The sequence below is a fragment of the Stegodyphus dumicola genome, chromosome 5 (genome assembly GCF_044657685.1).
Source record: "Stegodyphus dumicola isolate Sdum_Otavi_A_Nest chromosome 5, ASM4465768v1".
Lineage (NCBI taxonomy): Eukaryota > Metazoa > Arthropoda > Arachnida > Araneae > Eresidae > Stegodyphus > Stegodyphus dumicola.
The window spans coordinates 51,456,524-51,471,544 of record NC_140772.1 but is presented as its reverse complement, the minus strand read 5'-3'; the positions used below and the strand labels follow the sequence as shown (position 1 = coordinate 51,471,544).

Here is a 15,021-nt window from a genome sequence, read left to right as displayed (position 1 = left end):
CTATCCTTAGACAGATAGCCCTCGAGGCTTTGCTATAATCACACACACACACATAGAGGTGGTGCTAGTATCCTTCTTGTTCCCCGCTCTGGTGAAAAACTGAACTCAAAATTCCCTCAGGCCATATAGCCTAAAACTTCACCAGTGAATTGATTTCAATCAAGGAAATCCTTACTTTCTACGCCTTAAGTAATTTCTACGCCTTAAGCCTCAATTTTTGATGCTTCAACGGATGGACTGGTGGTATTCTCAGACTCAAAATAAGCACTCAAAACCATCTGCCATGGAGAAACAAGACTAATTCAAGAAATAAATTTTCTTTTCAATCAAATACTTCAGTAGTTACACTCTTCAGTAATACCCTACACTCTTCAGTAGATCCCTGCACACGTGGGCATCAAACTAAATGAGTATGCCTATACCCTAGTATAAGAAGCTCGAAACTAGGACCAGCCCTCATTGTTACCTTTGAAGATGCAAAAGCAGTTGCAAAACGCAATATTTTTGCCAGACATTTTAGAAAGCCACTAATTCCGAACCTTGACTGCCCCACAGGCTTCTTGTCTGCAGTGGCAAGACTTCATACAGGTTATTTTAAAGCTATGAATAACTCAAGACCTTACCCCACATGCATAAATTGCTCACAAACCCAACTAACGCCAGAGCATATATTCAACTGCCAGGCTACCATTGCTGCTCCTTGCCAACTTCTCACCAAGACAGGATATCCTTCATAGTCCTCAGGCTGTAGACCTGACAAGGCTTGTCCTGCAGGCTTTCTGGCTCCATTTAGTACCTTTTCAATGGACAAGACAATGACAACAAAAACAAAGCCAGGCTCAAAAACAGTTAGAAGCCTGTACAGCATCGAACAAAATAAAATCAGATGGGCGATAATTTGTCATCATTTGGAATTGATCGGCTTGATCTCATACCTGTTCTCAGTCAATTTTTAAATGGAAGAATATAAAGCATTGTCTCATTCACCTTATATTCTGTCGTAATGGGAATTAATAGCATGCCTAGTTAGCGAATGGGGATATCTTTGATTCGAGTGTCGGAGAGGTGTAGCTATTTTTTCACGTTTCTAGCTCTGAAATATCCATTCAGTAAGCAGTTAGGTTATATTGAAGCATAGCATCTTAAGGGATATTCTCAAAGACAGTCAAAAACCTTACACCTGTTCCTTTCCTCATGTTCCCTTAAAAAACAAAAAATCTTTTTGGTATTCTTAAATCCAAATATATACGTTAGTATGGAGTTACGACAGACCCATTATTTTAAAATTCATGTTAATCAGGTCATGTGCACCGACTAACATATCCATTTCAAAACCGGCAAAAGCACAGTTAATTTGTTACTTTTCCTCGTTTTAAAAACTTAACTGTCTTCATAGTGGCACAGGATTACTAAATTATATAGAAGGAGATAATTTATCATTACTCGTGCCTATATATAGATACTTTTTAAGTAAAGAATGATATAAGGAGTTATCGCATTCACCCCATACGTGCTCTTGTGGCTTACGTAGTTAACCCAACCAAAATCTTTCGAATCCAGACGATTGATTTTTTATGTATCTCTGCCCGAACAGCCCAATAGCTTTACGATTTAAAAAATGATGTCGAATATTTCCTGTAAATTACAACTACATTCGAATATCTGCTTTCAGATATGAGATTAGTAACTCTTGCATTTTTGCTCTCTGAGTCTTAACACCAAAGTAAAATAATTCTTTCTGAAGTAACACCACTTTCTGTAATATAGTATCATTCATCATCAAAAGATGAAAGTCAGTGAAAACTGATAGCTCTTTTTTTCTTGAGTTTGCTTTCAACGGTGCATTAATATGGCTTTATTTGATCCTTTAGTGGCGTCAATCAATGGTTACTTATTGAACTACTTATTCTTGCTAAAGTATGATAATAATGTAAACTTTTTAACTATCAGTTTTATTAAATATAACAATAATGTCAAAAAATACTGTAAGGTTTCTGCTGATCTAGTAATGTCTAATAACCCTAACAAACGAGAAACGAATTATCGCTATGTCTGAAACAACGACAAAAGTCGTGAGAAGTTTACAGAATTCAGAAACAAAGGGCACCCTCTTGTACTGCAATATAACCATAACTCGTAGTGATGCAACTAAATATAACAGTCAAATTTAAGTTAAACGTAAAACAGTAGTCAAAGACTGCACAATTTCTATACTAGGAGCTAGTTCACTATTCTACCTGTACTCAAAATTAAAATATCTGGTTTACAAGATTTTAGATAAACCTACTTTAGTTTTGATATGCATTTGCTTCATATGTATAAAATTTAAAGAAATATTTTTCAATGCTTAATTCTTTCTTTACTCTACAAAAAGACAGGAAATTCCTTTTAGTTTTATGCAAATGCTATAAAGTATTTTCTCCCTCCTTTCTAGCTCGTGTTGTAACGGTTGTTGCATCTTCGTGTTGTAACGGAAACATACTCTGCGCGTAATCGAGAGGTCAAGGTTCGAGTCCCGGAAAGGGCATTGCTCATTTTTCATGTCTTCTGCTTCAAAATAACCTAATGACTCTACAGTGGCGCCGAACTAAAAAAGTGATGGATAATGATTCTTCTTCTTCACCACCAGGTTTTGGTGATTTTTGTCCCTTAATCCCCAGTCGCCCTTTAAAAGGAAGAGCATATAAAGTACCAGAAGTGGGCTCAACTCCACTCACCTAACCAACCAAGTTGATCTTGCGGTCATAAAGGGCCACGCCGGAGTATATAAGGTATTTTCTCCTTCGTTTTGGATGCCATCGTGCTGTAACGGTAGCACAATCGGCGCGTATTCGAGAGGTCCAGATTCGAGTCCAGGCCAGGGCATTGCTCATTGTTCATGTCTTCTGCTTCAAAACATCCTAATGACTCCACAATACCATTAATAATAATTCCTTAAAAGGCCGTGTTTACTTCAAGTTACATATCACAGTAGGACTCTTGAGGATAAACTTAATTCAAAGAGTTACTGTGGAAAGACACTGTCCCTTTCATTTACGATGATATTCATGAATTTGATATAAATGATGCAAAGATATAAAACTTGATGAGTCTGAACGCTTGTCCTTTTTTCCACCCAGGTGCCTTTTTAAGAGCTATAAATGAAATAATCATCTAAAGAAGCATCTCTTGGTATCTAAAAATAATATGCAAAAATACCACGAAATGGAATTATAAGGTCATTTTTCTCCTCCAACTACGTTTGTTTCAACCTCATAATATGACCTTTTAACCCAGAACTCGAAAACTGAAGCAAGATACCCATTCTACTACTGAATCGTTTGGATATAAAAAGCAAAGTAGGGAGAAGAACTGATTTTTTTTTTCTTTCTCTTCCTCTTCGAATCTATTGTTTTCTCAGGTCGCGTGTCCAAACGCTTCAGGGAGTTTTCCGCTTCTAGTACCACTGGTGAAAATTGTCTTGTATTAGTTTGATCTTTGCTAAAGTTGAGAGGATCGTCTTTCCTAAGTTCTGAGGAGATATGTAGACGATGCGTTATGCGATTAAAGCCGCTTTTGAAATGGATTTCCTTCGCATCCGTCATAGTGATTTCCAGTGCTTACTCTAAAGGTAAGACAGACTTGTTTATGTCCTGAACATTATTCTCAGTTAACTTACTTCTCCTGTCAGGAACCAATTGTTTTCTAGTAGGAAATTAAAACAACTGTTTTCTAGTATTTTGGAAAAAAGGAGGTAATTTTTATTGGTTTTTTTCTTGCACTTTTCTTCGATATATCATATTACAATTGTTACGTATCTGATAAAATAAATTTTTATACCTGTTGTTTTCTAAATAATAAACAATTTATATATTGTAATAATAAAACTCCCACTTTCGTCTAAACGCATTTTCTAATTACTTTTCTATATCTTGCATTGTATGGAACGTGAAATGCATAATTTATGGAATAGGTATATGAAAGCTACTGTTAGAAATCCTGAATCGATTTTGACTGAAATTCAGTCAAACCTTTTCCGTCCTTCAAAACCTGTTTCCTAGAAAAGATTATTTTAAAATTTATCGCTTCCAGTTGCTGTTGACGCAGTTAGTCAGTATATAAATTTTATTAAATTTATGGTCGGTTCTTAAAAATTAAAAGTTTTAAAGTTATAATATACTTATTATTGCATTTTAAAAAAATAGAGATTTTAGGTCTGTCCTTGCATTTATTTTCAGACATAACGTCACGGTTTCTGAAGGAAATCGCAAACCTGTAACACTTAAATCTAATAATAGTAAAATTTTCTATTTTAAGATATTCCAAAATTTACCATTTAGTATATTTCACTTACGCTTATATACTCTCATTTGTAGAGTTCTCTTATACTCTCATGCGTACAGCTTCATATATATTCATTTATACCCATTATCATATTATTTTTCCGTGCTATCACTTCTAATTTCGTTGGCTCCTACCAGGTTAGAAATTAGTTTATGTGCATGAGAACAGAGTTCTTGATTTTAAGAGTGATATTTCGTCAAAGGTTGCTGACCATCTCAATTTCACTCACTTCTAAATTTACTTGCATTGGTTTACTTTTTGCTTGCCGTGTTTGCTCGGCTAAATCTAAAACCTCAGCCGAAACTTACAGGCACAATTCGTTTTATGAATTTTCACATTTAAAAACACTTAAACTGTGTTTTAATTTTGTGTTCTCTTACTTCGTAAGCAACTTGGGAAGTATTCTTTAACCCAGCGGTTCTCAACCTTTTGACTAACGCGTACCATCTAAACATGTGTGTGTGTATGTAATTATGGCAAAGCCTCGAGAGCTATCTGCCTAAGAGGAGGAATGCCTTCGTGGAGGACTTTCTAAGGGAAACTGGCTCGTATACATGGGGAAAACCACGTTACACATACGAGCATTACTATCGTTACACATGGGGAAAACCACGAAAACGCCCATGCAGCCAGCCCGTTCGCGGGATTCGAACCTCGGACCGAACTACCAGTGTTCAGCGACGTTACCGCTCGGCCGCTGGTGGGCCCGTACCATCTAAACAAAAATTGAAAACCTTTAGCACCACCACTACAAAGTACTATTACTACCACCACTCTTCAACAAAACTCAGATTACATAAATTTACGAGTGTTAGAGAAAACATTCAATCAGGATGTTGGGGTTTTAAATTTTGAATTTAACAGTCGAAAATATTTTGCTTCTTTGCGTACCACCTATTCTTCTCTTGCGTACCACCAGTGGTATTCTCTTGCGGATCACCAGGGGTACCACCAGCATAACATCTATTTTTCTCTTGCGTACCACAAGTAGAGTAGGAATTCTCAACCGGTTGTACGCGTACCACCAGTTGAGAATTCCTGCTCTAACTCACACTTTTGACAATAAAACTTAAAAAGCTCTAATTTCAAAGAAGGAATAGGAAGGCGAAAAATAGCATATAAGGGGGGGGGGAATTTTTGCTAATACGTAGAAATTTTTAAAGTAACTTTCCTTACTTTTAAAAATGTATAAAACTGAAAAAAATATACATACATATAGAGAGAGAGAGAGAGAGATGAAATTGTATCACAATGTCGTTACGAAATAAATTTATATAATGTAAACAGAATTTAGTTTGGGATTTTCATCCAAATATATTAGTCTCAAATCCTCATTATATTGCAAGTTCAAGATCATTTTTTTATTTAAAATTAATGGTATTGCTCTATCTTTACTGGTACAATCTGAAAAAAGTGTGATAGTTTTGCTATGTAAAGTTATTTAAACTCTTTGTCATTTTAAACAGTTTTACAAGAGTTTTATGACAGAAAGAAACTTAATTGTTTTTTTTTTTTTTTTTTTCTACATTTGAATTGATACCACCTTGTCTTTCAGTCAGAATGGAATTCGAATATATCTGAGCTAATTTACCATAAATTTTTAAACTAATTCAAATATCACAGCACTGTTCACTTGTTAAAGCAGGTCTTTCTTAATTAAAATATTTTTAGAATCTCGTGCTTCTTCAGAATCTTTGAAAGGGAATTTTGAATATCAAAATATAAATTAATTCCTAGTTTAAGAATTTCCGAGTCTGGAAAGAGCAAGAAGTTCTGGAAATACAATCACTAATCTTTTGGACGGATATTTTCATGGTTCACTAGTTTTGCGTACAAGACACTAATGCTAAATTTTCATCAGAAGTATGAATGATCGGTCCGCTATATTTTTTCAATACCATAACGAAGAATTAAGTTTTTTAATTATAATTATTTTTATAATAAAGTATTTTAAAGTGCAAAACCTTAGTATAACTTAGAGTCCCCCGTATGTTTTGATTACTTCAGTTCGTCCATCATAACTTTTCATGTACTTCGCTAAAAGATTATGCGAAGAGATGTCAGTTTGTGAAATAACTTGCTTGAATACGTAACAATTGTTATTCGTAACCCTTTAGGTAAATTTTCCGCTATTAAACAGAATTTTTCGACGTACTTTTTGTAGAATGAAATTTTATAATGCTTAAAAAAAATTATAAAATTCTATAAGGTATTTCTCCTTCCTTTTTAGCATGCCTTCCTAGTGTAGTGGTTAGCACACTCGGCGCGTATCCGAGAGGCCCGTGGTTCGAGTCCCGACGAGGGCATTGCTCATTTTTCATAATGAAGCAAGTGAATGAAAATAATTATATCCAAGAAATTACAGATTAAAGTAAAATGTAGAAAGGCGGCCTAACCGTCAGATTGCTAGCAATGAATAGGATAACTTCCTAACCCTGTAGTGCCATTAACTCAGTTTGGCGGAACAGGTTAAGTAAAGTGACCATATCTCTCCTGCTTCGAAATAACCTAATGTCTCTACAACCCATTCTACTACTGAATCTTATTTCTTAAGTATTTTAAAATGAAACCTTATAATGCTTAAAAAAATCTAAAAAGCCCAATTAATATTTTACAAACCTCATATGAACTGCTTATTTAAATTAGCATAAAATTTATTTAAATTGCTTATTTAAATTGCATAAAAATTAATGAAACAACGACATAAAGTAACAGAGAAGTAGATACGCTCAAGTTTAAAAACTGATTATTTAGAAGTTTGAAATGTTTTTAAATTTAGGTAGATATACGTATGGTCAATTTCAGATGTATCTGATTCCTTTTCTGTTGTCTGAATGCATGTAATCATATTTTTGAACACATTTTTGAAATAACTTTCGAATTACAATAATGAGAACTATTTTCATATTAAAATGTTTTTGAAAAACCTATGCCCACATTTATTTCTCAACTCTGTATGCAAGAGCTAGGGTTGGAAGAATTTGTGTAAATTATTTTACACTTTCTAGTTTTTGTCTGTAAGGGAACAAAATTACTCTTAATATTTCATATACACAACAGGTTTGTTACCATAATTTTTATTCTACAACAAGAAGTACCGTTATTATTAATCTATAAATTCACTGTTATTTCTTCAAATGACTTCAAATGTTTTAGTTATCACTTTCCAACAATTCCCCTTCGTGATAATCTAGAGCAGTGGTCTCAAAGTAGAGGCCCGCGAGCTATAGACTGCATTTGAAGCAATTTTGCACGGCCTATGAATACATTTCCAGTAAATTCATTACTATTATTACGACATACTTTATTTTCATTACAACAACAAAAAAAAAAAAAAAAAAAAATCTGAAATGTTTCAGATTTTAAACATTTTGTTTTTTTGATTTTAAACATTTGATTTTAAACAGGGGCGTTTTATAACATTTTGTGTGTTACCTTTCTTTATTAAATATCATGTTCCTCGCACTTAAACCATAAGATCCAGTGCAACAGCAATATCGCAAAATAGTTTTAAAACGAGCATATCTTTAGAATTTCCGATACAGAGACTCACGCGCTGGAGATAAAAATGTTTTTTCTGCACAACGTTGCCATTGCTCGCTTTGAAATCCTTGAGTTTGTTAATCAAAAATTCGTCAAAGTTTTAAAAAATAGGAAATCGATCATAAAACAAATTTCAAATTTCAAATTTGGTCTTCCACATGCTCATATTCGTTGGAGGATTACGTTATTCAAAATTCGATGACTCTATGTACCGTTGTTTTATCACAATACGAGAAATATACATACATTTATGCAGATTTTTCATTATTTAATTTCTTCAAATATAATGCAGGACTCTAACATTTTGTGGCAACAGTTTGAAAAGTGAACCGACATTTATGAGTCCGACGCAAAATGCCAAAACGAAACTAATAGTCCTTCGGGATTCAAATCCCTTTGGACTTTAAAAAAAAAAAAAAAAAAAAAAAAAAAAAAATCTATAAATGGAACTAATTAATTTGTACTGTGATATAAATATGATTCAAAGATCTGAAGGTACAGATTTAATTAATTTTTATTTGTACTTCTCAAAAGATAAATGCTCTCAGTTAATTTATGCGATAAGATTATTAATTTATGCCGCAGTGCCAAATTTATGCAATAAGATTAATTGCACGCTTTGTTTGGTAATAATATATTAATATAGGAAAAGTATTTTTCGAGCAACCAGAAATTAATAAGTGTGAGAAAAACCGGACTGTCGATGAGAATCTACAATTCGTGATGAAGATGTCGTCATCATTTGCTATCAAGTTTTATCCCACTTGTGATTTTTTTCGTAATTAGAAAAATTTTTTAGATTTAGTGTATTCGATTATTATATTTATTCTGATTTAAAATATTATAATTATTTGAATAAATGACAAAATCTCAAAATTGAATAATCTCAAAATTTAATATTTAACTGTCAATATGTTTTATTTACAAATTGTAACCAACAGAAATTTTTTTTGCAGAACCTTCAGACTTCGGATAAAAAATAAGTATAAATGGGATTTCTTTTCTTCATTATTGTTACGCTTTATATATAAATATTCAGTAAAACATTTATTAAAAAAACTTAGAACTTTCAAACACTTTTTTATTTTTTATTTATTTTTTTTTTTTAAACTTTATTTAAAAAGAAACTTTTCTTTTTGTTGAAAAATTAAAGGCGGTGGACTACTTTTAAATCGTGAATTCGGCCCGCCTGCATTTTGAGCTTGAGACCACTGATCTAGAAAACGGAATACTTTTAATGATTTCAATTTGTTGCAGTGTTAAATGTCATCATGACATTTAGCCTTATTGTCTTTAAAATATTATGTTTTTCTCTTGCTTATGTTAGCACTTGCTTTCCCGAGATTCTAGAACAACAATTAACTTACAAATGGCATTTTTGATTCCGTTTCGAAAACTCTCGAACATTCTCATATCCTAAAAAAAAATTTTTAATTTCAAAGACGTGTTTTCATAATAGACAAACGATGTGAGAAAGAAAGTTGATGCAGACTGGTACGGAGGATGTTATTAACTTGTTTTCGATTTTTTTAATTCATAAGTTATGTAAAAAAAAATAGAAAAATCATAGTTTTACAGTTATTAGTATTTTTTATTTAATAACATTTCAGAACACACGTACAATAACTTGGCGCATCATTTAAATGAATTCTGATATATTTTTAATCTCTTTTTAAACAAGCCTTTTTTTTTTTTAGAGACAAAAGTTTTGAAAACAATTTCCTTTTGTTTCGTGCTAACTTCAGTTTGTATTAAAGCTATATATAACGGTGCATTGCTGCTGCAGAATTTTCTTCTAACTCTACTGGCCTAATATTTTAGTCTATAGAAGAAATGAAAATTTATTAATTCTGAGAAAACCTACAGTAATGCAAACACTGCAGCGTCGTGCAGAACTATACTTTCACATCTGTTGGTCGTAAACATAAAATTAGAGTTATAAAATTACCTTAAATTAAAAATGAGGAAAATATTCACTATATGGTGGCACTCTTAATTTACTGTTAATTTAATAATTACTCTTAATTTACCTACCTTTATGGTTAACAAAAGCTGATACTGATTCTAAAATTAAAACAATAAATCTTGAACTCGAAATAGTTGAAGATAATATATATACATATCGAAGAGAAGAACGTTTGCATTTGTATGTAACTAAAAATGAAATATCAATTTTCAAAAAGATTTCGGATATTAATAGATTATGTGATGAGTACTGTTGTGCAGATTATCTTGAAAAGTATTGATTATTATAATTATTTTCAAAAATTAAATCTTATGCTCAGAATACAATTCAAGAATCAATTCAGTTAGAATACATGTTCTAGAAAAAAAGTGACAAACTTCAGTATCCTATTCGTAACATTATTTGAATAAATTATTATTGATTATCGGTTAATCATATTTCCAGTTTAATGAATTTTGTAGGATTATTAGCTTATGATTCTAAGGTAATAAAATTGCAAGAGAATGTTAATAACATATTTTAAAGATTAAAACTTATATATTTGCGTGAGAATTACTTCGGCGTATTAAATGTAACAAAATTATAAAGCAAAGAACGTTGCACATCAGTAAATCACAAAATATCGCTGAATGATATTAAAGAGGAAAAAATTTGAGTTATTTTTACTCAATTTTCAACCTGTCGAATAACTCGGAAAAAGGTGGCAACAATCTCAAAATTTAAGTTAAATATTCTTAGTCATTTTTATCGCACGAGAGTAAAACATTTTTGTTATCGATACCATTGCATAAAACGGAGTTATTTCGATGCTGATGGTTTCATAAAATTTAATAAATTGCTCGATGACTTAGTTCATAACTGTGAATAAATAAGGGAGATAAATGAGGGAAATAAATGATTATCAAAATTCGCTGTTCATTTTTTTTTTTTTTTTTTTGTAACAAAACATAAAACAGTGATTGAACTGGTGTATGCAACTGCATTGTCTGTGTATTATAATGTCATGCTACTGGATTGTCTACGTATTGTGGGTAAACATATCATAACTACATTGTCTACAAATATAATGATAACTTAAATGGCAGGTTTTAAAGAGGAATGTTGGGTTCTAGAACATTTAATAAAAATTAAATATTGTTTTGATGTATATTTCTTTAGAGTTCGTTCTAATATATAAACAGAGTTATGCTTTGCTTATCAGCAATTTTCGGATTACTATGTGCAGATAGATTTCTACTATACCAAAATAATTAAAACCGTAAAGGAATTCAGGTGATTTATCATTCCGAAAATACAGTTAATACAACTCAAAACGAAGATTTAAAACAATCCTATTTATATGTGTGTGTGATTATGGCAAAGCCTCGAGGGCTATCTGCCTAAGGGGAAGGGTGCTTTCGTGGAGGACTTTCTAAGGGAAACTGGCTCGTATACACGTTACACATGGGGAAAACCACGAAAACGCCCATGCAGCCAGCCCGTTCGCGGGATTCGAACCTCAGACCGAACTACCAGTGTTCAGAAACTTTACCGCTCGGCCGCTGGTGGGCCCCAATCCTATTTATAAACATGTCAATAAACGTTACACAAACTGATAGAATAACAGAAATTAACTCTGCAGATTGCGGAAAATTCAGAATAACATTCAAGACATAAAGTTTGACATACAATTAATGCAAATTAATAGACGCCTAAATGAGCTTTAATTCAGATCCTAAGCGAAGACAATGTGGCTTACCGATAAATCAATTCAAGTACCTGAGAGGTGTGATCAGATCAATAGATCCGCAAAACTGCCAAAATTTCTTACTCAATCCGAAGAACTCTGCGCTTATATATATTAACTGAATTGAATTCTGGTTCTGAAAATTTCAAATTTACAACCGTAAATGTGTAAAATACTTCTTTTTGAGTGAATAATGCAGAATGTAAACTCATGTGCCATAAGTTGGGAAAAAAGACGCGTGCAGGAACGAATAGATCTTAATAGGTTTTGTTACTGGTCGCAGAGCAACTTCCAGGATTCACTTTTCAAAAACTTTTAGATCAGAGTTAAGGTATTACATTGTTAAGCAGCACTTTCTATTTCAAATTTGAACAGTGGAAATTTTCCTTCTTTCAACAAAATTAGAATATCTCTAAGATTATCATAAACTGCCAAAAATAATGTATAAATTATTTATTACAAACACAAATGATGTGCATGACGTTGACTGTGAAGAAGAATTTCATTGAGATGTTTTAGCGTCAAATTTGATCATATTTACTGTAATATATTTTATAATTGGTAAATAAATTTTCTAAATTTGATCAAGATTTTATTTTAATTTAAAATGCCTTTTTCATTTGCCTTCCAGGGTTAGTTTGAAGAAGGACACAAATGCATTATTTGTCTTTAATCAAATTAGTATTATTGAACCTGATCTTTTAGAACACATTACATTTGAGCTGTTTTAATACTTAATAGCTTCTGCATAAATTATACCCAGAAAAAATCGTACATTGAATTTACTTTACATTTTTCAAATTACACAATTGTGGATCCACTGTACTCATCGAACTGGCCATACCGTTGTCATTGATGTTAGGTGAAATACTAAATAAGATTATAAACAGAGAAAAGCATCTTTTAAATCCCACAGTTACAAAAAATATGTTTAAGGAAATTTGTAAAAGATTTACCTTTTTGTTTCATTGTTTGATAGATATCCTTATTTTGTAACTGAATACTACGATCTTTCACTGTGTTACCTTGTTGCAAATGTGCAGTAGAAACATAATGAATAATAAACGCAGTTTTGTTAAAATGCTTATCTATTCCAAGATATGAAATGGCGATGTAAATAGTATATTAGTCTCAATGAAAATGAAAGCATCTGTTTACTTGTTCCACCGCTGCGAATTTGTAAAATGAATGTTTATATATATATTACCTCCCATAATCTTTTAACCACGAAATATACCTTTCCTAGCCCCATGCATATTATATTTTTCACGCTCATAAAATTTTTATTTCCTTTAAGCACGTAACCTCTAAAGCATAGCTGGTACTAAATATTCAGTTTATTCACTTTATTTCTTTATAACTTTTCAATACATAGAAAGCCTACAACAATTCTTGAAAACATTTTTATGGTAATGTTACTTAGTTTATACACTATTTTACAACGTAAGAGCGTTTAGCTGTAAGTTAACTGAGTTATTTCAACACGAAATAATATTAAAGGCTATGAGCATAATGTTTTGCAGAAAAGCATAATAATGTCTTATTAAATTTTATCCAGAATTGTTTTTCAAATAAGAAAATGTTACGTTTTTTATTCTATAACTTTTTATTCATTAAAATTTTCTCTACAGTAATAACTAAATGCATCATATAGCATCTAAACATCGCTTTATTTAATTGGGCAAATTATAGCTATAAATACGTGATATTTATTTGCAATGGATTACGCTTTCCATTTTCGGATTTATTTTATTTCAGGCTTTATACTTTTGAATAAGAATTAATAGCAAAAAACTGGATTTTGAGTAGTATTGGTAAAGGTGACGAAAGCTGCTGTATATTAAAACCCCTTTATGTATTAAAATCTCTGGAGATTAAATTACTTTTCCACAAAACCTTATTAGGCTTAATGATAATGCCGAGAAAACTGGAGTTGTGTAGAAGACGAGTAGAAATTATTAATTTTTTATTCTTTCGAAGTTGATATCCTTTGATGCGTATTGGTTGGACTACTAAGAATAAAATTAAAATTTTAAAGTTTACGAAACCTATAGAGAACTTAATTTGAGAAAATTAACAGATACGCGGCGAAAATGCAAAACAAAGGGCAATAATAAGGGGCACCGCGGGGATCTGCTCTTGTAACACCAAATTTGATTCCTTAATGGCAATAATTAATTTTATAAAATGTTGATAAGAGAAATGATATTCTAATTGGAAAAATACCTTTCCCGCTAATCTCCAAATGAACTACTCTAAATAGGAACGAGACATTTGGCAATAGGAGAGGCTTGCAATTACGTCATAAAGAAGACTCTACAACCTTCATTTTCTGAGTGCTTTTAAAACAAGTGTATGAAAGAGATTAATACCCCTTTCACACAGTCAAAATTCTCGTAAGACAAACGAAAATTTACAAATATGCATGAGCAGTACTTATACTTTTCTTTGACTAAAGTCTCCTAAAAGGTCACTGTATTTCAGATACTGTTTCTTTATCTCTTAATTACATTACAGTTTCCCAGAAAGAAAAATAAGTTAACGGTGACTTCATCAAGAATTCTAATAACATTAAAACATTAAAAAAAATTCCTCTCCCCTTTTTTTGCAAAATTCAGTCTTTTGCGCAGGTCATTGTCTGCGTTGTTAAAATATAATCTAATCATTTAATTTAAATAAAAATGGTTGATATAACATTTAAATAAATCATTTAATCCAAAGCTAATATGCTGTTCCAGGTGTATTGTGTAAGATATCGCTTATGTAACTTAACTTTGCTTTTTCTTTTAAAATGGTTACAAATTTCAACGAAGTACTGAAGTTAAATTGAAAACTATTTTTCTAAAAGAACATTTTAAATAAACATGCCTCTATATTTTGTATATTGTACATCAGTGTTGAAAACGCTTTGTTTGTTTTACTTGTATTCTGTGGATTAAAAACTAGAATACATAATAAAATACATTAAAATATCCTGATTATAATATATCACATAATATACGAACTAACTAAGAAGGCTGGTTCCTCTAAACATTCGGAAAGTTTGAATACCATATATATCCATATATAAACCTATAAGTTTTAACAAAGCTTTTGCTCATGACGTTTGGGGTGGGTTTACATATGAGTTGAGAATGATGAAATTTCGTCTCATTTTCACGATTAACCTAATTGTGAAAATGATACGAAATATCATTAAATTTTTTTTTAAAATTTTTTTATTGTAACATACGTAAACAAAGTTTCTTAATATCCGTATCTTACTCTAAATTCACTACCAAATCTCAGAAGTTTCTCGGGTGGTAAAGGCAAATAAGATTGAATGCCATCAACTGTCATTTCACCAGTAACCCTTTTTTAATAATCTTCATAAATAATATCCCCTTCAGTTTCATCTATAAATTGCTCAACAAAAGGGATGCCTTTTTATTTAAAACTAATAGAATCTCAACTCTTTTACATC

General features: G+C 31.6%; 1 protein-coding gene across 1 annotated transcript in view; it reads left to right on the top strand.

Annotated features, from left to right (window-relative positions):
* Positions 1-3,408: 3,408 nt before the first annotated feature.
* The window catches only part of LOC118195082 (basic phospholipase A2 caudoxin-like), a 31,069-nt gene continuing 19,456 nt past the window's right edge, over positions 3,409-15,021 (top strand). Inside the window, exon 1 of the mRNA XM_035366316.2 lies at positions 3,409-3,610. Coding sequence (XP_035222207.1) covers positions 3,538-3,610 — 73 coding nt within the window. The 5' untranslated portion in view covers positions 3,409-3,537. The remainder of the gene's footprint in view (positions 3,611-15,021) is intronic.